The sequence below is a fragment of the Ovis canadensis genome, chromosome 12 (assembly GCF_042477335.2).
Source record: "Ovis canadensis isolate MfBH-ARS-UI-01 breed Bighorn chromosome 12, ARS-UI_OviCan_v2, whole genome shotgun sequence".
NCBI lineage: Eukaryota > Metazoa > Chordata > Mammalia > Artiodactyla > Bovidae > Ovis > Ovis canadensis.
Genome location: NC_091256.1, coordinates 82,924,711 through 82,948,366, shown reverse-complemented (window position 1 = coordinate 82,948,366; position 23,656 = coordinate 82,924,711). Strand labels below are relative to the sequence as shown.

The 23,656-nt window shown below is 47.5% G+C and overlaps 1 protein-coding gene across 4 annotated transcripts in view; it reads left to right on the top strand.

Moving 5' to 3' along the window:
* TRAF5 (TNF receptor associated factor 5) overlaps nt 1-23,656 on the top strand; it is a 50,908-nt gene that overhangs the window by 15,862 nt on the left and 11,390 nt on the right. For 2 of the 4 annotated variants that reach the window (XM_069544229.1, XM_069544228.1), the window contains 7 exons: nt 14,316-14,534; nt 15,253-15,310; nt 16,925-17,026; nt 19,608-19,772; nt 20,394-20,471; nt 20,813-20,887; nt 23,169-23,261. In XM_069544229.1, the coding sequence (XP_069400330.1) occupies nt 14,317-14,534; nt 15,253-15,310; nt 16,925-17,026; nt 19,608-19,772; nt 20,394-20,471; nt 20,813-20,887; nt 23,169-23,261 (789 nt within the window). In that variant the 5' untranslated portion in view covers nt 14,316. Of the gene's footprint in view, nt 1-5,482; nt 5,552-14,315; nt 14,535-15,252; nt 15,311-16,924; nt 17,027-19,607; nt 19,773-20,393; nt 20,472-20,812; nt 20,888-23,168; nt 23,262-23,656 lie in introns of all 4 variants that reach the window. The other 2 variants (XM_069544230.1, XM_069544231.1) reach the window with 2 other exon arrangements.

The window sequence follows — 23,656 nt, the reverse complement described above, 5'->3', positions numbered from 1 at the left end:
ATGAGCTCACAAGAGCACCAGTGTAGGTGGAAGCGGGAAGAGGGACAGCACCAGCCCAGGTGCCAGAGAGATGGGGCAGTGAGGAATGGCCAGCGAGGAGAAGGTGATCTGGAAGCTGGCACATGTCACACTGTACCGGGCTAGAATCCAGCTGGGGAACTTGTTAAAAAGGCAGACTTCTGGGTACTACGGAGGGATCCTGATTCTGAAACATGTTAATTAGGGCACTCTCAACTATTGTGGGCTTCCTTAGGTGGCGCTAGTGGTAAAGAACCTGCCTGCCAATGCAGGAGACGTAAGAGATGATGGTTCAGTCCCTGGGTCGGGGAGATCCCCTTGGAGAAGGGATGGCTACCCACTTCAGTATCTTGGGCTTCCCTGGTGGCTCAGACAGTAAAAAATCCGCCTGCAATGTGGGAGACCTGGGCTTGATCCCTGGGTTGGGAAGATTCCTTGGAGGAGGGCATGGCAACCCTATTCTTGCCTGGAGAATCCCCGTGGACAGAGGAGCCTGGTGGGCTACAGTCTGTGGGATTGCAAGGAGTTGGACACGACTGAGCGATTAAACACAGCACAAACTATTGTAACAAATGGGCCCCCGAAACAGAGGTCTGTTTCTCTGGGGTATGGTGTCCAAGCCAGTATTTTTTTTTAATATTTTATTTATTTGGTTGTGCTGGGTCTTAGTTGCAGCATGTGGGATCTAGTTCCCTGACCAGGGATCAAACCCAGGCCTTCTGCATTGGGAGCATGGAGTCTTAGCCACTGGACCACCAGGGCCAACATTTTGATCATGTCCCAGGGCACATTCTTAGCAGAGCATCCAGGGACCGAGCCACTCTGGAAACTGTTGCTGTGCTTTGCACCTAGGCATGCTCCCCACTGAATTGAAAACCCCTTGGAAATAGGAACTTGGGGTCCTGTCCCACTGCACCCTTTCCCACAATAGAATGAGATTCAGACCTCTGCATGCAGCAGGCACTGAATAAATGCTGGCCAGGAGTAAAGAATAGACAGACATGGATATGAAGTGTTAATTTTTGTGCCAGACACTGTGTGCTGGTAATTTATGTGGATCAACACATCTAATCCTAACTCTTAGGATTAGAGTTAGCCTTAAAGGCAGGTGCCTTTAGTGTCCTATTTTCTAGATGAAGGCAAGATGACACAGGTAAGTGAATGGCAGAAGAGGTTGGACCCCAGTGGTCTGGTTCCAGAGCTGATCTCTAACCATCAGGATGCACTGCCTGTCATTCCACACCTCCTTTTTGGTACCAGGTAGTATGTGATACCTTTTCTTTCAGCCGTGACATGAAGTAAACAGCACTGGATTTGGAGGCAGAAAGCCTAGATTCAGATTCTTGCTGCGTCACATGTTGGCTGTGTAATTTGGGGGCATACGTACTTCACAACTTGGGGCCTCAATTACTTCATCAGAAACATGGCTGTGATTTCCCCCATGGGGTTCGTATGAGGACTGGGTGTGATCTTGTTTATGAAAGTACAAATTGCAAAGTCCTTGTGCAGGAAAGGTATTAACTTGAAAAAGAGATCAAACCATGGAACCCCTACGATTGATTACTGAAAGAGCTGCCAGAGGGGTGTAGACTGTAGGAAACCCAACATGCCCTGTTTAACCAGATCAGTTCCTCTGTACCACCCTTTATGTATTGATGTTTCTTCCTGACATTTGGTTTGATAGGTTTGCTGTTTCTGAAAAACTGTTATGCTTTTGTTCAGCTGATAACCGTTAAGTACCCTCCACAGCTGACTGGCTCAGTTGTGGGAAGCCACTCTTCAGAATGTGTCTTCTTCTCTTGGGTCCCCTTTCCGGGCTCCCCACCCACTTTCCCTCTCTGTTGTCCTGATCAAGCCCATCAGTCCCAATAGCCTGACATCAAGCATTGAACTGAGGGGACTCTAGGCTGCCTGCCCATGTGTGGGCTGGGCACCTGGGGTAGTGGGCCTCTAGAAGCTTCTCTCCCCAGAGCTGGGCCAAGAGGACTGCCTTTGGTCCCATCTGCTTTTTCCCCAGGCTGCTGGTCAGGTGGGGATTGCCTGTCTGCCTTTCCAAGGCCATTGACTCATGCCCCAGCCACAGACTCTCTCAGAGCTCCAGGCACTTTTGGCAGCTGACAGAATGTCACTGGTCTGTGGTCAGCTTTGGAGATACGAACTGAACACAATGGCAGATGTGCGTGAGCTTTGTGGGAAGCTGAGGCCCAGCTCAGATGAGGTTGGCCTTTGGTAGCTAAAAGTCACCAAAAGGTCAGGTCAGGGTTTCTGGATCATTCTTGGCACGTCTGTTCTGTAGCCTGACAAGCGTGGTCCCAGTCTCTCCTCTTTCCTTAAAGCACCTTTAGGCCATGGAGGGTGGGACCTGCCCCAGTCCTCATTTCAACATGCTTTGAAGTTCCACGCTAAAATCTGAACTGCTATTCTTTGGTTATGTTCGCAAGCTCCTGTGTTGCTTTGCTAGTGGGGCCACTGGAAGTCTCGTCACTTTCTGAGAACGTATGCTCTGCCTGCCTGTCTTTAGGAGAAAAAGGACCATCAGGAAGGGAGAGAGAGCTGAGTCTGAGACGGTAGCCCGGTGACTCGCTGAAGCAGGTACCCTCACCCACACTCGGAAGTACAGTCTGGCTGAGGATGGGGGAGCCTTTCAAATGAGGAGAGGTGGGAGTTGTGGCAGGAACTAAGGGCAGAGGGTGAGCCCTGCAGGGAGCCACCCAGAGGTGTGGTCTGGGGTGGGAGGGGAAGCAAAAATAGTGTCCCCAGGGGAGTTCTGAGAAGGAAGTGCCAAATGCCACATAAAGGGCAAGAGGGCTTCAGGTTGGGAGAGGCCAGGTGGCAGGTCTGATTCTGTGGTTATGGTTTAGAGTTTAGATCACCAACTGAACACAACGTGCTTTTCCAGACCGCTTACGTAGTAGGGCCCGAGACGCGGGTGATTTGGGCCCCCAACTTGTTCAAGGGCAAACGGAGGGTGGTGGGTGGATGAGATATGAGGAGGGACACGGGTCTGAAGGGATGGCTCTGGAGCCAGGAGGGGAAGGGAGGGTAGAAGGTGGCTGGTGCTGGTGTTGCTGGGCTGGTTGCTGAGTAGCCTGGAGACCGCTCCCTGCCATGAGGTGGTGGTGCTGGTGTGAGGATTCCTCCCTGCCCCATGCTACATTTCTTTTTCCTTATCAGTGGAAATGTAGTGGTTTCTCAGGAAAAGCATGATTTACAAAAGTGACTGATTGACCGTGTTTAGTGGGAGATCTTCCAGTGTAACCAGGAATTCAAAAGCACGCATTGGGTGAAGCTAGGAGGAAAATGTGTTTGGAGGATGAAATGGAGACATGAGAAAATTGCAACAGAAAGGGTAGAGGAGAAGCAGTGAGCTTAGTCAAGGGTCCCAGAGGAGAAGGGGCAGCAACTTGTGGGGTGGGAGGGGGGGTGTGGTCTCTGGAAAACCCACCTTGGTGCATGCATGGGAAGGTGAGTCAGCAATGAGCTGTGCCCACCCACAAGATTATCAAGGTCTTAGTAAGAGGGCTGACTGAAGCAGGGCAGGGGGGCGGAGAGTAGGGGACATGGGGGGAGGGGTGGGCTCACAGGACTCTGTCGTCAGACTTGTACTCATCACTTTCACTTCTGGGTGAGGGCATGGGAGTAGTAATGTAGATACTTGTGGTGGAATCGCTAAGTTGTGTCCGACTCTTGTGACCCCACGGACTGTAGCCTGCCAGGCTCCTCTGTCCATGGGATTCTCCAGGCAAGGATACTGGAGTGGGTTGCTGTTTCCTTCTCCAAGAGATCATCTTGACCCAGGGATCAAACCCAGGTCTCCTGCATTGCAGGCAGACTCTTTACTGACTTGAGCTATAAGGGAAAAAGCCAAGTCCATTCACAGCAAACAGGTGAGTGAGGAAACGTGAGAAGATAAGAAGAACATAGGAAGCCTTTGGGAATATTTAGGCAAGTCTCCATGGGCTCACCTGAAGGAAGGAGTGCCTTCAGAAAAGGAACCATTGATGGAGGGCTCTGTGCGGGCTCTCAGCTGACTCTGGGGCCTGGAGACTAATGAGGACAGCCCCCTCCCCCAGCAGCTCATCGAGCAGACCCCAGACCTAGAAGTGGGGACAGCAATGGACATGGAGCTGAAGCTGAGGGTCCTTGAGTCAAAGTTTCTTCTAAAGGAAGCTCTTGTGGGAAGATCAGCGGTCCTTTCTCCTCTTGTTCTAACTTCTGAGCAAGCACATCCCAAAGGTCTCCTGCAGCATCACCTGGACTCTGGATGGTTCTGAGCAGGAGAGAGATTTCCCTTCAAGGCTTCCCCGAGAGAGACTTGATATGAAAGCAGCAGCTGCCTTAGAACCAGGAGCCGGGCGGGAGTGCCCTTCAGCCCCTGACCACCCCCTTCTCTCCACCAACAGTGCTCTGCTGCTCTCCCAGGAAAATAAGGAACCAGAGGTTTCCTGACAACTTGGAGAGAAATCACACTTCTCTTCAAAGGAATTAAAACCATGCCCACGTCATCCTTCATCCCGCGTCCAAGAAAAGCCTCTTCTGCAAAAGTATAAGGAAAAGACACCCTCCTTCTGCCTCTGTGACATCAAAGTCAGCCATCCTGTGGGTGGACGGCTGGGGTTGGGGGCCAGTTGTCATGTGTCATCAGGCAGGAGTCACCTGCTTCCTATGTGGTCTCCTGTGTGGTTTCCCATCCTGTTAGACCTGATGGAAAAGGACCTCGCTTTGCCTGCATTTCTCCAAGGCCGTTCTGGGTCTAACCTTCATGGTTCAAGGTTAATGAAAATAAACCCAGTCTGGGCTTCCTTGGTGGTCCAGTGGTTAAGAGTTTTCCTGCCAATGCAGGGGACATGGGTTCCATCCCTGGTCCAGGAAGATTCCCACATGCCTGGGAGCAACTAAGCCTGTACATGAGCCACAACTATTGAGCCTGTGTGCTAGAGCCCAGAAGCTACAACTACTGAAGCCCTCAAGCCCTAGAACCTGAGTTCCACAAGAGAAGCCACCGCAATGAGTAGCCCCCCACCCACCGCAACTAGAGAGGAGCCTGCACGTGACATTGAAGATGCAGCATGCCCATAAATAGATGAATAGATAGATCTTTAAAAACAAAAAAACCCAGTCTGTCCCAGAGGTCACAGGGAGGTGGTGCAGTTGTGTTAGGCTGTGGGAACAGTGGAGAGGCAGAGAAGGTGGCGGGTTGGAGCAGAGACCTGGCGGTAGTCTTGAAGGTTTTCACCTTCAGAAGAAGCAGATTTCTGGGCCATTGCAGACAGAGGCTTTGGGGACAGCTTGGGGCCCATCTCGGTTCTCTCCCCGTGGAGGAAGCATGCTCCATAAAGGGTTTTTCTTTTTCATCTTCCTCTTTTGCCGCCTCCTCCTTCCTCCTCCTCTTCCTCTTCTTTTTTGTTTGGTTTTTAGTTACTGTTGTTGTTTTAATTTTCCTGCTTGTCACCCTTCTTCCTAGAAGAGCAGTATCTCAGAATTCAAGGCTCAGATGTGGTGTTGAGAAAGCGGACCGCCTGTCCTCCCACAGGTGGGTGTCTGGCTGTCCCTGCTATGGCTGTACTCTATTAGATCACTGCCCAGGGCACAAGTTCTGGCATCTCCCTGAGTCACCCCATCTTGGGATTCCACATTTTAACTTTTCCTCAGCACTAACTGCCATCTCCCCTCCTTTAACTTAAGCCCAGGACCCGTCGCTGGGTCTCAGGTGGGTTTGGGGAAATAAGGTATTTATTTGCACCTGCCCGCTGTTGCCAAATATGCCCCTCAGGGGGTTGGCTTCTCATGGTCCCGGGGAGGCCTGAGCAGAGCTGAGAAATGGGCAGTTTGCCGTCCAGCAGCCCATCCTGTGACTGGCAGCTTCATGGGCTGGTGTGGTGCTACCCATCTGCTGCCCACAGCTCAGGGACCACCCTGGGCACCTGGCCAGGCTTTGTGCCCCCATCTCGTCACCCGGGCCTGCAGGTCTCACCTCCCACAGGAAGCAGTGTCTCAACTCTCAGAACCCTGTCTTACAAAGGGGCCTCAGGAGGGATTGCAGGCCTCTTCCACCTTCCCCAGACCACCCCGCTCCCCCAGGCACCAAGGTACATTTAACAACCATCCCTGGCCCCTGGGAACTGTTGTCAAATCCAATCACTGGTTCTAGGGATCTCACAGAGGGGTGGGGGGTGGGGTCACACCGGCTGAAAGGGGGTTACCCTGGAGGGAAGCAGCACCTATTAAATCTCAAACAGGGGGCTTCCCTGGTGGCTTAGTGGTGAAGAATCCGCCTGCCAATGCTGGAGACACAGGTTCCATCCTCGATCTGGGAAGATCCCACATGGCGCAGAGCAACTAAGCCCGTGCACCCCAACTACTGAGCCTGTGCTCGAGGGCCTGGGAGCCGCAAGGACAGAAGCCCTCATGCCTAGAGCCTGTGCTCTGTGACAAGAGGAGCCCCGGCAATGAGAAGCCCGCATATCACGACTGAAGAGTAGCCCCACTTGCTGGCCCTTGTGTTCTGAGATGCTGCTCTTCCAGGAAGAGGAGTGACTAGCAGGGAAATTAAATGACAAGAACTAAAAACCAAATGAAAAAGAAGAGGAAGAGGAGGAGGAAGGAGGCAGCAAAAGAGGAAGAAGAAGAAAAGCCCTTTATGGAGGACATTGCCTCTATGGGTGGAGACCTCCATGCAGTGACAAAGACCCAGCACAGCCAAGAATAATAAATAAACGATCCCAAGTAGGGAGAAGCAGGGGCTGTGCTGGGGCAGGACCAGACCGCAGACTCCCACACTAGTTTCCTGGAGCTCCCCCACAGCTATTGCTCTGGGATGTCTTATCTCTCCAGATCCTGTGTTCCTGACATAGTTATAAACCTGTTATGTTAAATGTCATCACTAAAATGACAGCCAAGGTAAAAAAAACCCCAAAGGTAAATATATATATGGTAAATATATATATATATTTATATCTATATATATTTATATATAAATATATATTTACCCATATATATAAATAAACCAAAGGTATATATATATTATATATATCTATAATATATAATAAATACATATACAATATATATATAAATATATATTTACCCTATATATATATATCAGTTCAGATCAGTTCAGTTGCTCAGTCGTGTCCGAATCCTTGCAACCCCATGAATCGCAACACCCCAGGCCTCCCCATCCATCACCAACTCCCAGAGTTCACTCAGACTCACATCCATTGAGTCAGTGATGCCATCCAGCCATCTCATCCTCTGTTGTCCCCTTCTCCTCCTGCCCCCAATCCCTTCCAGCATCAGAGTCTTTTCCAATGAGCCAACTCTTCGCATGAGGTGGCCAAAGTAGAGTTTCAGCTTCAGCATCATTCCCTCCAAAGAAATCCCAGGGCTGATCTCCTTCAGAATGGGCTGGTTGGATCTCCTTGCAGTCCAAGGGATTCTCAAGAGTCTTATGCAACACCACAGTTCAAAAGCATCAATTCTTCAGCACTCAGCTTTCTTCACAGTCCAACTCTCATATACATACATGACCACTGGAAAAAGCATAGCCTTGACTAGATGGACCTTTGTTGGCAAAGTAATGTCTCTGCTTTTCAATATGCTATCTAGGTTGGTCATAACTTTTCTTCCAAGGAGTAAGCATATATATATATATATATATATATATATATATATATATATATATATAAAATTTACCTTTGTTTTATATATATATAATTATACATTAATATATATTAAATATATATAAATCAAAGATATATATATATATATGGCCTTGGGCAATTCTAAAACAATTATCCTTAGCCCAAAGAAAATGTGGCCATTCCTCTGAACCACGTAGTTTATGGTGGAAGAGGCGTTAGAGGTCGGCTGGTCTGAGTCACTCCCGTTGCCCTGAGGCTGGCCCTGGCTCTGTCTCTCCCCACATTCTCCACTTGCTCTGCTTCCGTCCTGCCTCCTGTCTCATTGGTGCCCTCGTCGCCGTCACTCGGTCCTCCACACTGGAACCCGCAGGTCCTCCTCCGTGTCCTCTCTCGCAGCACTTCCATCAGACCCGTTTCGGAATCTATGCATTTTTTCTCAGAAACGGCTCACGAACATGGCTCCTCTCTGCCCCTGCCTTAGATCAGGCCATCGTCATTCTCCTTTGGCCGGTTGTGGTGCTTCTTCTCCTCAGCTCCCCTCCTGGGCCCGTCTTCTGTGTCTGTCATCCACCCAAAGATGAAAACCATGGAGTGAAAACCGGGACTCCTTACCGGCACCCCCTCAGCCTTCACGGCGTGCCCTGCCCGCTCACCACAGGCCTCTCACAGGCGCCTCGCGAGGCGCTCCCGGAAGGGGATATGGTTACACAGGAAATGGCTCCACGACAGGGGACGGCGAAACTGGGAAGCCACACAGAGGCTGGAGTGAGGCCCCTCTAAGAGGACTCACAGCGGGAAGCTGCCCACCCGCTCTAGAGCGGACGGGCCAAAGAGAGGAGGTGGTGTTTCCAGAGCTTAGGAGCCGGGAACCTGTCTGCTAGAGCTCGTCCACAGAGAGGGCGGCCATTGGTGGGGATGAAAGCCACAGAGGAGCCCAGTCACTGTTGCGATGCTGCCCAGCACCGAAGGATTAGGGGAAAACCGTCTACGTCTCCGTTCCTCCCACCCTGCAGTCTCCTGCCAGTGTCTTTCCTTGGCTGAACCGAGCCAGAAGCCAGGGAACCTTGCAAACAGTGTTTTGGGGGGCAGCTCCCTTCACAGTGCAGACCAGGGCAGAGGGTGGATCTTAGAGCGAACAGGCAGGTGACTGGTGTGTTCCCCTAATTCCAAGTTCAGCTACAGTTCATCATTAAACTACTCCAGACCTTTGTAATACCCTCTGGGAAATGGTTTTATCTCCTTCATTTTAGAAAATGCCTCCTCCTTCTGCAAGACCAGTGGGGATGTTTTCTTCTCTCTGGAATCAGCACACACCTCAGAAAGTGTTAGCTACCCCTCACCTGGGCTCCAGCAGCTTGTTTAAATCTCTCTTGATGGGACTTGCCTCCAAAGTGGTGTCATGTATCATTCCCGGGTCTGATTTCCGCCGCTCCTCTTGGAGACCCTCAAGGACAGACGTGTTGTCACAGATCTACATGTTCTCAGGACCCAACCTGGGGCGTGTAGGTGCTGAGTCCATATAGGCATGTACAAACAAGGAAGCCATGGGGTGTCTCCCCGCCGTGTCACAGCAAGTGAGTGGCAGAGCAGGGCTTGAGCCCAGGTCTCCGGTCCAGTGCCCTTTTCACTCTGGGATTTGATCTTGAATTTTCAAGGATCAGAAGTTGAAAACCCTGAAGACAGTTCCTGGGCTTATGTATTATGAAGTAAAACATGATATATAGAAGCATTCCTGAGTCTTCCAAACCTTCATTAATCTGTATGATATGCTGGGAGACTGTGGAGATAGTGTGGACAGACAGACACAGACCTTCCTATTTTTTTGTTACACCTGAGACTGAATTCTGCTAGACTTGTGTCCTTTTGATTCTAACTAAAAGCCAAACGCATGCTGTTTCAGAATGTTAGTTTATTTATTATGTGTTCCCCAAAAATGAATAAGAAGACATATCTAAGTGAAGAAGAACAGTGGGGTCAAGTTGAGGCCCGGGATCTACCAGATATTAAAGCACATGACCAAGCGTCTCAAGAAAGGAAGAAAGAAGGGAAGGGAGGAAGGAGAAGAGGGAGAAAATAATTTAAATAGCGACATCACAGACTTTCTTTGGAATTTCTAGAAAATTCTCAGCTAAAAGATGCATCAGTTTATGAAGCTTAAAAATAACATTTAAAAGCAACTCAGTATGAGTTCTTAGGGAGTAGATGGGATGTAATTTTCTCTTGTCTTTTTTGGTTTGAGTTAATAACTCTTTGGTAGGAGGACCATTATAATTCCATTGATGGCAGGAATAAGGCACTGTTTACTGCAGTAAGGAAGATATACAAGCTCTAAAAGTGATTTTGATTTTTTTTTTTCTTATTTATAAGAACTGAAATCTTTGGCTGTTCCTGTTACATAAGCTATTATACCCAGAGGGGAAAGATTTTAATAAAATGGAGCTCTTACTCATTTCCACTAAATAACCTCCTAGGAATGACAGCGTGCCAGCTGGAAATGTTGAAGTGGTTAGAGAAATGTATTTGTTAGACAAAGAAACATCAGCCTTTATAGTTCTATTATTGGGGCTCTCTAACGTCAGCAAGCACAGTGCATCGATTCCATTTTTGGCGCTGAGTCACAGGCCTGATGGAGCTTCAAAGGAAGGAGACAGACCCTGCCCTGGGAAAATTTACTGCTTGGTTCTGCTTGGCTAAGAACATTGCCCTGAAACATCTCAAGTCCTTATTGTATAGCAGAACACAAGTGCTTATTTTTTTGTGTGTCTGTGCATCACTGACTCGATGGACATGAGTCTGAGTGAACTCCAGGAGTTGATGATGGACAGGGAGGCCTGGCATGCTGTGATTCATGGGGTCACAAAGAGTCGGACACGACTGAGCAACTGAACTGAACTGAATGAGATGAAAATTTGATTGCTTGAGGACATATATTGGACAAGACAACATCTTGGAGAGTGAACAAGGTCAGTGGATGACCTAGGCATACTGACCAGAACCAGGCCAGACAAACAGTGGTAGGGTGAGTGGTCCTCTGTGGGCCATTCAGCAGGTGGAAGGAGACTATCTGTGAGGGTCACATGCTGGGCCTGTCGGAATAAAGACTGACAAGGGGCAGGCCACCAGGCAGCCTGATAGAGCAGTAGTCCCCAAAGTGGACTTCAGGGGCCCTGAGGGCACTGGAGCAGCTGTTACTAGGACGTGGGCTTCCTACAGCCAATGGGCTCGTACGTCATTCAGGTATGTTTCGACATAGAATTGACAACTTTCACTTGCAACTTTTCCACACGGAGAGCAGATGTTTGGCATATACCACCACACCATTGCCTGGAGCTCCCTGAGACCCTTTCAGGGGATCTGCATGGGCAAATTGTCTGCATAATAATACTAAGATGTCATTTTCCATTTTTACTCTCCTCTTATGAGTGTGCAGAAGCTACGTGACATGTGATAATGCAACACTGAATGCAGAGTAGATATGAATATCCAGCTATCTTCTCTTAAGCCCAAACAGAGATGTGCAAAAATATAAATGCCACTCTTCTCACTAATTTTTTTCTTTTGGAAAATGATTATTTTTTATAAAAATATGATTTATGTTAACATATAACTGGCTCATTATGATCTTGTGTGCTTGCATGCTAAGTCACTTCAGTCGTGTCCAACTCTTTGTGACCCTGTGGACTATAGCCCGCCAGGTCTCTCTGTCCATGGGATTCTCAAGGCAAGAATACTGGAGTGGGTTTCTATGCCCTCCTCCAGGGGATCTTCCCAACCTAGGGATCGAACCCACATCTCTTATGTCTCCTGCATTAGCAGGCAAGTTCTTTACCACTGAGCCACCAGGGAAACCATTCCCTTCTCCAGGGGATCTTCCCAACCCAGGGATTGAACCCAGGTCTCCTGCATTGCAGGCAGATTTTTTACCATCTGAGTCACAAGGGAAATCCCATTGTTATCTTAAAGTGAATTAATTAATTAAAGAGTTTTTTTTAGTTTCTCAATTTTAATCTCAAATATGGTAAATAATACTACATAAAACCCACATAAGCAAAATCTCTTTGGTGTCCTCAGACTTCTTAAGGGATTTTATTTTGTGGAGTGGCTTTGGGTTCCTAACAAAATTGAGTGGAAAATAGAGAAAGATGGACAGACACACAGATGAGTGCATTAGATTCTTGTGCTAAGAAAGAGGAGAGAATGTGGTGGAGGGGAACTCTAACTGCGTTTTGTACATCCTCCTACCTTGTTCTGGAGTTGAACAGGCCTGCTGCTTTATGGTATCTCTGTGAGGGCCCAAATTTAGATGCTGTGTGACTCAGACATGAGCCTGGTCTCCAGAGAGGGTCCTCCAGGGGCAGAGAATGCAAGCTGTCCTCCTGCTTGGGACTAGATGACACAGGGCTGGTCAGGGCAGTTGGGATAGATTCTCCAGTCTTGGTTATCAGGTCATGTGTGTAGATCAAGTGCTATGTCTCTTTATCTTCATAACTAAAATTTTGTTAAATCTCAAGAGTAAACCACGTTAAAAAGGGAACAACCACATCTTGGTCTGCTCACCTGCCACCTTGAAGTTCTGTAGGAAACACATACAGAGAGGAGAAAGGGGGAACTTTGGTCTTAAACCCCAGGATAAGGGGGAGAAAAAAAATCCCCTGGTCTGTCAAGCTTGTCCAGAGAGAAAGCTTGATTTGCTGAAAGAGGTCAGTTACTTTCTCTGCTCCATTCCCCCGGGCCACAGCCCAGCTTTAGACCACAGCAGCAGTGGGACAGGCCCGCAGCTGACCTGGGCAGAGCTGAAGGTTGAGTGAGGCTGCTCCTCTCCCACCGATGTGGTCAGGCCACACACAGCTGCTCCCAGACCCAGCTGACTTCATCCGCTACAGGAGACTCATGAGGGATCCCGAGAACAGGCCAAAGCAAGCAAGCCTGAAAGCCAGGCCTTCCTGTACTACAACCACACAGAAGGACGTCACTCCTGTCCTTTTGCCAAGGACCACCCATACTCTCACCGTTTGTGGACGCAGAGAGCATCACTCCTGGCACTGGGCCAAGGGTAGCAGCATGCCTGCGGGGCAGGCAGAGCTCTTGTCAACCTGGGGACCACAAGTGGGGGTCCCCAGGGTCCTTAAAGGTCCAGGAGTGAGGTGTTTGTGCTATTTCATAGGTAGAAGGGTCTAGAGTTTTCATTAGATTTTCAAAGGTGGGGGGAATCCTTGCTCAGAAAAGGTTAAGAATCACTGTGTTATGACTCATTTATTTTTGTAACTGGAAGTTTGTACCTCTTAATTTCCCTCCCCTATTACAACCCCCCACCCCCACCACCAAAAAAAAGAATCACTGTGTTAGAGGCCAACCCTGCTTATAGCTGCCCTGTTGAGGGTTTTGAAAAAAAATTCCATTCAATAGCATTAACTCAGCAAATAGGTGAGTTGTTCTCCATGCCTGGCTTGATGCTACGGGCTGGAAACGCAACAGTGAGCAAGACCAGATGCTACCTGTTTGTCACGGAGGACCATAGATATAAATAAAATAACAACAGAAATGCATATCCAGTCTCAAATCAAGCATTGCTCTGAAGGGAAAGAACCTGGTTCTATGATAGACACAACAGTGGGTGAATAGCGTTTTGGTTTTGTATATTTTTAAATTTTTGGATAGGTAATATATTCATGTTCAAAAATTCAGTAGAATTATATAGCAAAAATTCCACCCCTCACACATACGTTTACTCATAACTCCCAGCTACTCCATGGAAACTTTAAGTGTTTTACAGACTAGTGAATTGGCCTCCTAACAGATTAGGGGAAAAAGAGAAAGCTTACCTGAGAATATGAAACTTGAAATTTGAAACACGAATGTGAGTTAACTAAGTGAAGAGGAATGAAAGGGGATGAGGGGAAGCACAGAGGCAACAGCTTGTGCAAAGGCCCTGGGGCTAGAGACACATGATATATTAGAAAGAAAGCCTGTGTGGCTGGAGTGCATGAAGCAAGGGGAGGGACACACAGGAAGCTACTGAATGAGGAGTATGCTTAGCACTGTGGGCTTTAACGTAAAAGCCCTGGGAAGCTACGGAATGATGAAGGGAGATAACCTTCCCTCATAGTGTTTTTGGGAAAATACCACCCTGACTATAGTATGGAGAATAGATTGGAAGGAAAAGCAATTAATGGGCTTTTATTCAGCTCAGGTGAGAAACAGTGTGGCTTGGTGGTGGTGATATATCTATATATTTTGCAAGAAATATATTGGCATGCAAGATTCTTGCTTGTCAACACATTTGTTTCCGTTTTCTTAACTGAGTGGAAGAAAAATCCATAACGAGTTTATTCCGAATGTAGTTAACACTTGGCTCTATTTTGTCCAAGCATGTAGCCCCACTGAAGGATAATTTAGCTCTTTGACGGGCAAAGAGCTGAAGTCTCATACAACACTGCTCGAAGTCATCTGGTTTAGACTGCCACCTGAGCACCCCAAAGCCATCTAGCTCCCTGCTGCGGGAGCCCTCCAGTGGCAGGAGGTTGTCAGTTACACAGTCACGGCAGAAGGACCCTGCGGGTGATGTTCACCAATTCGGGAGCAAATGATTAAAGCACCCGATGGCTCCAGCGGCTTTGGTGCTTGCATGCTGAGTTTTCCTTCTCTTCCGACCCCCAGGATGGCCTATTCTGGGGAGCAAGGAGGTGTGCCCTGTGGTTTCACCCGCCAGAATTCTGGCAACTCCATCTCCTTGGACTTCGAGCCCGACACGGAGTACCAGTTTGTGGAGCGGCTGGAAGAGCGCTACAAGTGTGCCCTCTGTCACTCCGTGCTGCACAACCCCCACCAGACGGGCTGTGGGCACCGCTTCTGCCACCGCTGCATGCTGTCCCTGAGGTGAGCTCCGGCCAGCAGCGGCCAGCGTGTTCCCGGGAGCCGTCTGTGGCCGCTCAACTACCATCAGGGTTTCAGGAGTTGCTGTGGTTGCCCACAGAACCACAAGTACGAGGACGGGCTTTCCCAGGGCCCTTCTCTGAGAGCCTGAGGAGTAGAACCTTCATTTTCTTCCCGCTATCCTATTGATCGTCACCTTTTCTTAAAATTAGACCACACCTGTTTTGCACGTGAGGGCCAACCTCGGCACACAGCCTACACGGGGAAGGACCTGTCTCCCAAGAGGGTCTTTCTTGTAGGCACCCTGACCTTCCCCTGCCTTGAGGCAGGGTACAGAGGTGAAGAGTTAGAGGTTCAGTGTGAAACAAGACCCTCTAGAATCTTCTATTCTAGTGGAGGAGTCAGGTGGTGGTACAGTGTGATAGCATAGGACCGCCAAGGGAACGTTGGCAGAGAACATCTGACTCTGCCTGCGGGACTTCCTCTTGGACTCACATCCTGGAGGATGAATGGGACTTTCAGGACTTTCACTGAGGTGGTGCTGAAATTGGGGTACCAGAGGACCCCTTCTGGAAAGAGGGAACAGCATGAATAAAGACGGGCCTGGCCTGCCCGGGGGGAACTTCAGGGGGTCAAGTGTGGCTGGAGCTCTGGGGGTGCTCCTAGAAAGGTTGTTGAGGTCAACCCTTAACTCTGGCTTCATTTTGATTTTTCTTTGCAGAGAACTGGATGCAGTCCCACTCTGCCCTGTAGATAAGGAGGTGATCAAATCTCAGGAGGTAAGACGATCCCTGGTTTGGGATGGAGCAGCCAGTGTCCTGGGTTGAACTGGACAGAGGAGTTGGAGCAGGAGAGCAGGAGGGGGACCCTTCCTTGGAGTCCAGATTCCTCTGCTGTGTGGTCAGGTTGGACCCCACTCCCACCCCTGTTCGAGAGAGGAGTGTTTGGGTCCTTACTGAATCCCCAGGTCTTTTCCCCCACATCCTCTTTACCCTCTTTCTATCCGAGCTCTAGTTACTGTGAGTTGCTTGCAGAAATGAAACATCCTATTTTCTCCAATTCACTTTCTCATGTTTCATCTCTCAAACTTTCTTTTATTAAGTCTAACAATAGCTTTATTGAGATACAATGCATATGCCATAAAATTTGCCTTTAAAGTGTGCATGTTTCTGGGGTGTGTGCCTAGGAGCGGAATGACTGGGTCATGGGATAACTCTATGTTTAACATTCTGAGGAAACGCCAGGTTGTTTTCCAAAGCAGTATTCTTCCCAGCAAGGTATGAAAGTTCCTAATTTCTCTAGATCCCTGCCAAAATTTGTTGTGGTCCATCTTTTTTATTATAGCCTTCCTAGTGGTTATGAAGAGATACCTCATGGTTTTGATGCTCCAGTGTTTGAAGACTTTGAGCATTATTTCATGTGCTTGGCTGATTGAATATCTTCTTTGTAGAGATTTCTATTCAAATCCTTTGCCCATTTTTTAAAGTGGGTTATTTGTCTTTTTAGTCAAACGTACGTGTGCCTTCTCTTTGCTCTTATAATGTGTTTTCCATATGCCTAGCTGTACTTGTGTCTGCCTCACCCACTAGCCAGGGGTTGGCATACTACAACGTGGGATTTGTTGGGACTGATCCAGCCTGCCACCTGTTTTTGTATGGCCTGTGAGCTAAGAATGGCTTTTATATTTTTAAATCATTGAAAAAAATCAAAAGAAGGGTACACAAGAACTCTGTACTATTTTTGCAACTTCTTGTGAGTCTATTTCAAAGTAAAAATTTATAAATCAAAAGAATAGTGCTCTGTAACATGTGAAAATCATATGAAATTCACATTTGTGCCCATAAATAACATCTTATTGGAACACAGGCATGCCCATTCACTTAAGTATTGTGTACAGCAGGGCTGAATAGTGACAACAGAGGACATCACAATGTAGATGACAAAGCTGAAAATAATTTATTCTCTGAACCTTTACGGAGAAAGTTTGCCAACCTCTGGCTTGTGCTGAAACATAAGTCAGCAGAGCTTCAGTGATACCACCTGATGACTAATACAACATTTACCCTGGGACAGGAAGCGGAAAGCATCGCCCCCATCCACAGCCCCACCTCCTGACCTTTGAGCATGTGGGGTCAATTTCACCGCTCGATTTCCCCCAGCTTCAGCCTACTGCAGTAAGCATTGAATTACCTGGCTTGTATGTTTGGTGGCCTGTCAGATGTATCTGAGACAGTCTTTTCTTATATGGTGGCGAATCTGGTATTTCCATTCCAACCACTGACTGGAAGTTTCCACCCAACTTTTGAGATGAACTGAAGACCAAATTAATAATAGATTCCTTCACGTTGCTCTAAAGCTTTGGAGTGTGTGAATCTATCATGTTTATCTTTTAGGTGTTTAAAGACAACTGCTGCAAAAGGGAAGTCCTCAATTTGTATGTTTTTTGCAAAAATGCTCCCAGATGTAATGCCAAGATTACTCTGGGACGATACCAGGTTGGTATTACTCATGAACGGTGTCTGCCATTTTCCAATGTCATGTACTGAACACATTTTTGTGTGTCATTTCCTGGGCTAAGCGTGGTACAGGGTTTTGGTGGGTGGTCCTCAGAGAATTTTTGTCTAGCAATACCGTTGGCTATAGTGTAGCATACCAAAGGCTAAGGTATGAAATGAATCTCACAAGAAGAGATTCATTTTATATGGAACACATGGAGAACATACCAATGTGTGCTAGACCTTGAATTGCAGGTCAGGGTTCATTGATTCAAAAGAGAATGGGACATGCTGGGCAAAAGAAATGGTCGAGCCAAGGACACGTCATTTTGGAAAACTGTGAAGGACTTGGGATTCCAGGGCATGACTGCAGAAAGACATAGTTGTAAGGGGTCCCTGCCTGGAAGCATTTCAGGTGCTGGGGTGGGTGTTTCCTGGCTGCTATGGGCCCTGCTCTCTTAGAAGTTATGATCTAAAGGAAGACGACACAGACCAGAACAGAGCTGGGATGCAGTGTGAAGGTGAAGCGTGGGTAAGAGATGCAGGCAGACAGGGAAGGGGGGGGGGGGGGGCAGTGACGGGATGTCGAGTTCCTTTCAGATGAAACTGCCCTCTGTTACTCTCCCATCCATCAGCAGAAAGCCGTTAAATGGGAAGCAGGAAGCGTGGCTTTGCCAGAGCGAGCCCAGGTCAGGTTCCATCAGAATATGAGGCAGGCATCTCTAGCTTCCAGGGAACTGTTTGGAGACTGCTGCAAGTTTCCGCTCCCCTCCTCCCACACCACACTGTGGAATGTATTTCTAGTGACCCAGTCCTTTCCCCAGCATTCCTCCAAACCCCCAGGCACTGAGCTCAGAAATGTGTAGATGATTTCCCTGTTAACCCAAGAATTTCTTTGGAAGTTCATGGAAGGTTTTTGTGTTTTCTGAGACAGTCCCTCACCACCTGTTTTGATAGCCAGGTCCAATAGTAGGGTCCCTTGACCAACTTGGTTGTCACTAAGCCTGAGAAGGAAATGAGGCTCAAATGGCCATTGGTCAGCTCTCATGACCAGATCGTCACCTTCTGAAGAATAGTGGATGGTTTCTCTTCACCTGTTTCTTTTGTATTAATATTTCCTCTTACTCTCTGTTCTCCGTCACCTGTGTGGTAAGCTGTAGGATTTCACAGGATGCAGAGTCTTGATGAATGTTGACTGTTTTGGTGACAGCTGAGGGGTAGCATCCGTGAATTTTGGAGATGTAGATTTCAGCTGTCACTGTCATTACTAGAGGCAAAGGAGAATAGCTATAATGTGTATTTACCTCCTGTAGAAAAACTGTGTGCCCTTTTTGTTTTTTCCCTTCAGAGGAGGGGTCAGCAAACTATTTCTCTCAGAAGCCAGATAGAAAATATTTTAAACTTTGCCAGCCAGTGTCTGTCACAGCTGCCTGACTCTCCCATCTTGGAGGGAAAGCAGCCGTAGCCAACATGGGAAGAAATACGTGTGGGTGTTCTCAGTTACACCTTCTTTACAGAAACAAGTAGTGGGCCAGGTTTGGCCCAAGGGCTATAGCTTGTCAGCCCTGTTTTAAAGGATCTTGTGGTGGGGAACAAGCCCACTAGGATTTTAATACCTTGTCAGCATCACAGGAACTTACAGTGTTATCCCCAGGTCTTGTTAAGACTTGCCTGCTTGTAAAAGTCTGTAACATGAGCAACACTGGACCGAACGATGTCCATGTCATCATTTTCTAATGTGCTGGTTAAGAATGTCTCCCGACTTGACGAGGCTGACCCAAGCTTCTCCTGGGCCTGGGATTCTGATTCCTGAATTCCTCTCACTGCTCTGCTTTACTGCTTCTGGGACAGCTCCCCCTCCCTCTCTTTCCTTCCTCCAGTCCTTCCCCTTCCTTCTCTTACTTAGGAGCTGGCCTTCTCTTCTTCCCGCTCAGCCCTCTGTTTCAGCTTTTACCACCCAGTGCTTCCCTCATGGTTCAGCAGTAAAGGAAATGCCTGCCAATGCTCAGCATGCAGGTTTGATCCCTGGGTCAGGAAGACCCCCTGGAGAAGGGCATGGCAACCCACTCCAGTATTCTGGCCTGGAGAATCCCCATGGGCAGAGGAGCCTGGTGGGCTACAGTCCATGGGGTCGCAAAGAGCTGGACACAACTGAGCGACTAAACAACAGAGGGCAGAGATTTGGACTTGGTGCTGGGGGTGGGCATGGAGGGCGCACAAAAGAAATGACCTTGAGGAGCTGGTAAATTAATTGGCAGCGCTAAGGAAGATGTTCAAGGACTAACCTGAGAATGTGAGCAAGTTAGTAGATGATCTAAGGTAAACTCAGCATGCTTCCTTCACCACCCATCTTCGAAGCCCTGTCCTCCAGCCCAGGCTGGCTTTCGCAGCCTCCATGCAGACGGCCCTCTCCATGCCCTGTTCTCAGCAGAGGCAGCAGGTGGTTCCCCCCTAGCCCTCCCAGCTGTCCTCCTGCTGCCCTGGGGTTCTCCCCGCCTCCGCCCTCCCCAGGCCTTGCAGCCACTCCCCTTCCCAGTGCCCTGCTCAGTGTGCCCCACTGGCCTGTTGTTGCCTGTTGCAGGACCACCTTCAGCACTGCCCGTTCCAGCCGGTGCAGTGCTCTAATGAAAACTGTCGGGAGCCAGTCCTTCGCAAAGATCTGAAAGAGCATCTGAGCGCATACTGCCAGTTTCGAGAGGAAAAATGCCTTTATTGCAAAAAGGATGTGGTAGTCATCAATCTACAGGTAAAAAAAAAAAAAAAGGCATCTTTATGGGACTGAATTCGGCCTGAGTGGCACAGTGAATCAGATGGGGTACCGGAAGCACTTTTCTGAATTTATTTTTGTGCAGAAAGAGGTCTAAAGAATAGCTTATCTGGGGGTTCTATAAAAAGCTGAAAGCCTTCTTGGTAGGACTCTTTCCATGTATCGTTGGCAAAAATGCTGTTTGATCACCTGCTGAGTGTGCGTGGGCCAGGAGTGACACTAGGAGCTGAGTCACAAGGTGGGGACCACACTCTCTGTCCTCAGGATGCTCTGACAATTGGCGAGGCAGGATGCAGGCGTAAGAAGAAAGCATGGGTACCTTTTACATGTGCCAAAGGAGCCATGCCAGTGACGCGCATCGTCTGTCTTCTGTCAGCCCCATGACCTCTGACCTTCTTTGGAATAATTGGAAAATTGACTTCATTTATACTGAGAAAGCAGCCATCTGGAACCTTTTTGCCGCTAGGCTGTACCTTCTTGTAGAGGATGAGCCACACTGCATAGATCCCCAAGGGGTTATGTGTACACGCACTCTGAGGGCATACAGAGAGCCTCTGGAAGCCAGGCTGGCTTTATTTCAGCATCCTTTCATTGTTTCAGAATCACGAGGAAAACTTGTGTCCTGCCTACCCAGTATCTTGTCCCAACAAGTGTTTGCAGACCATTCCAAGAACTGAGGTAAGTGTAAATAATTCTCTCAGTGATTTTACGTAAGATAAAGTTTCAGTATTCATTACAGTGTGTTTTTGGTAAAATCCCATAGGCGGGGACCCAAGGCATGCCTTATCCTCATGAGGACCATGGTTTTGTCTTCCCTCACCTTCTCCCTGAGAATTCTTCTCCCTGAGATTTCTCCGTTTCCATGTTAGCTCTCCTGGCTCCAGCCTCAGCTTGGCTTTTTTTCCTTCTGTTTCCTGTCTTCTCCTCGAGCTACCCTTGGCTCCCTGCTGACTGCAGTTATACCAGGTAGCCGGAGAGTCGGGATGCATTTCTATAGCCTGAGGCTGTCTGTTTCACAGGTGGATGAACACCTGGCCGTGTGTCCCGAAGCTGAACAAGACTGTCCTTTTAAGAACTATGGCTGTACCGTAAAGGTATGGAGTGATTGTGTCTGTCTACCTTCTGCTGTATCATTCATTTGTCAAGTTCATTTTACTCTTTGATTCCATTCAGGATGCAGGACATTCAGTGTCTGTGAAACTGTAAGTAAGACTGGTAATAACCAGTGGTTACCAGTAGGGAGAGGGAAGATGGGAGTAGGGAATTAAGAAATGCAAGCTACTATGTAAAAATAAATAAGCTACAAGTATATATATAATGCACACAAGGAATATAGCCAATGTTTTATAACTATATATGGAATAGAAAAAAAAAAAAGACTGGCAATTGTATTAGGGTTCTCCAGAGAAACAGAACAAATAGTTTATATATACATAAAATTTATAATACCTACTTTCTGAGGTTTGCTTATATCTGTGAAAATAAAAATGTGACCTGACACATTGACCTTGCAATTTTACTGCTAGGAATTTATTTCACAGATATCCTTTCATAAGTATGCAGTGATCACACACCTACACAAACACACATACACAACAAATATATCTTGTCCATGGAGGATAGATTCCAAGAGCCTGGATGGATGTCTGAAACCATAGTTAGTACCAACCCTATATATACCATGTTTTTTCCCCTATAACATACATATGATAAAGTTACACATTTATAAATTAGGCACAGCAAGAGGATACCTGAATTGCCTGCATCATTTGGGGCCATTATTGAATAAATAAGGATTACTTGACCACAGCACTTTGATACTGCAACAGTGGATCTGATAACCGAGATGACTAAGTGACTAATGGGTGGGTAGTATGTATAGTTTGGATACCTGGACAGTGGGATCACTCACCTCTGGGGCAGGATAGAGCAGGAAGAAAAAAGACTGCATCATGCTACTCACAACAGTTCGCAATGTAAAGTATGAATTATTTTCTAAAATTGTCTATTTAATATTTTTGGACCATGATTAACCATGGGTAACTGAAACCACAGATATCAAAACTGTGGCTAAGCTGGAACTACTGTATTTAGCAAAAAAAATCCACAAAAGTGAAATATATATATATGTGTATATTCATATTTTAGAATACTATGCGTCTGATAAAAAGCATGAGGCATATATTTTTTAAATTACTTACACTATGACCTCACTGTGTTGAAAATGTATATATATCTTCACTGACTCTGGTGAGTGAGACTAGGGAACTGGATGTGGAGATAGAGAAAAGGGGACTTCTACTTTGCATTCTGCTGCTTGCTGTGTTGTTTGACACAAGAACGCTGTACCATGCTCAGTAGCTTCAGTCCTGTCCAATTCTTTGTGACCCCATGGACTGTAGCTGTCAGGCTCCTCTGTCCATGGGATTCTCTGGGCGAGAATACTGGAGTGGATTCCCATGCCCTCCTTCCTCCAGGGTATCTTCCCAACCCAGAGAACGAACCCATGACTCCTGCATGGGCATGGCTGGGGGAGTTGTGCTCTGGAAGAGGGCCAACCCTCAACTGAAGGGAAATTGATGATAAATGTTTGCTTAGAGTCTATGGGTCACCCATACCATTTGCTTTTATTAGTAATAGAGGCAACCACAAATTTTAAGGATCAGGGAAAAAGTAACCATTTGTTCTTACAAACATATAATTTTATTTTGAAGGCAACAAATTTGCATGGGCTGAAACTACAGTTCGGTTCACCTTCTGCCCATAATAGCAAGACAGTGATAAAAAGTGGTAGAGAAGTTTGCTTGGTAGGCTGATCAGGAGGTAACCCACTACCAAAGAGATAGGTTTTATATGGGAATAGTTGAGAGGTGATTATAACTACACTTAGCCCTCAATCATATGCTCCTAGAGCAAGGAGAGGCTTCCCAGGTGGCACTAGCAGTAATGAACCTGCCTGCCGGTGCAGAAGATACAAGGACTTGGGTTCAATTCCTGGGTTGGGAAGATCCCTGGAGGAGGAAATGGCAACCCACTCCAGTGTTCTTGCCTGGAGAGTCCCATGGACAGCTAGCCCGCCTGGCTCCTCTGTCCATGGGGTCATAAAGAGTCAGACACGACTGAATGTCTGAACACAGCACAGGGCAAGGAAGGAAAGCAGCACTGAGAATTTTGACGGTGGCCTGACTCTCTGTGTCTTCTGGGTACCAAAGAATCGTAAAGATGTAAAAGGGGCCTGGGAGGGATCCTTTTCCCTGAAACCCACCTTGAGACAAGTCAGCAAAGTTGTTGAAGTTCTGCTTTAGCAGAATGTCCTGCCACCACCCTGTTGGAAGCCTTTCAACAATCTGACTCACGTTTCTCTTTGTCTTAAAGGATAAACGGGGGAACCTGCAGGAACATGAGCATTTGGCCTTACGGGACCACATGCTTCTGGTTTTAGAAAAGAACTTCCAATTAGAGGAGCAGGTAATCAAGGGTTCAACTATAAAGGGAGGCATCAGAATTGCTGGGATTTGTACTTGTTGGCATTTTTATAGTCTCCTCTGTTTTAAGCGGAAGTCTACTGGAGGTAGATGTTTTTCTACTAAGTCACCAGACAGACTCCTAGGATTAGAGCACATCAAAATAGAAAGTGCCTTTGAGATCTTTGGGTCCAGCCCCCTCAACCAACAGATGAAATAACTAAATTCAAAGAAATTTTGGTGTGTTTATGACTTTAAGGGGCAGAATTCAATCTCAAACCCATGTCCCCTGATTGTCAGTCCAGTGTTCCCGAGGGTACTCCACACTGCCTCTCTGCAGCCTACCCACACACCTCTTGGTTATTCCCTAGTAGAAACCTAGTAGGTGTTTGGTGTTTT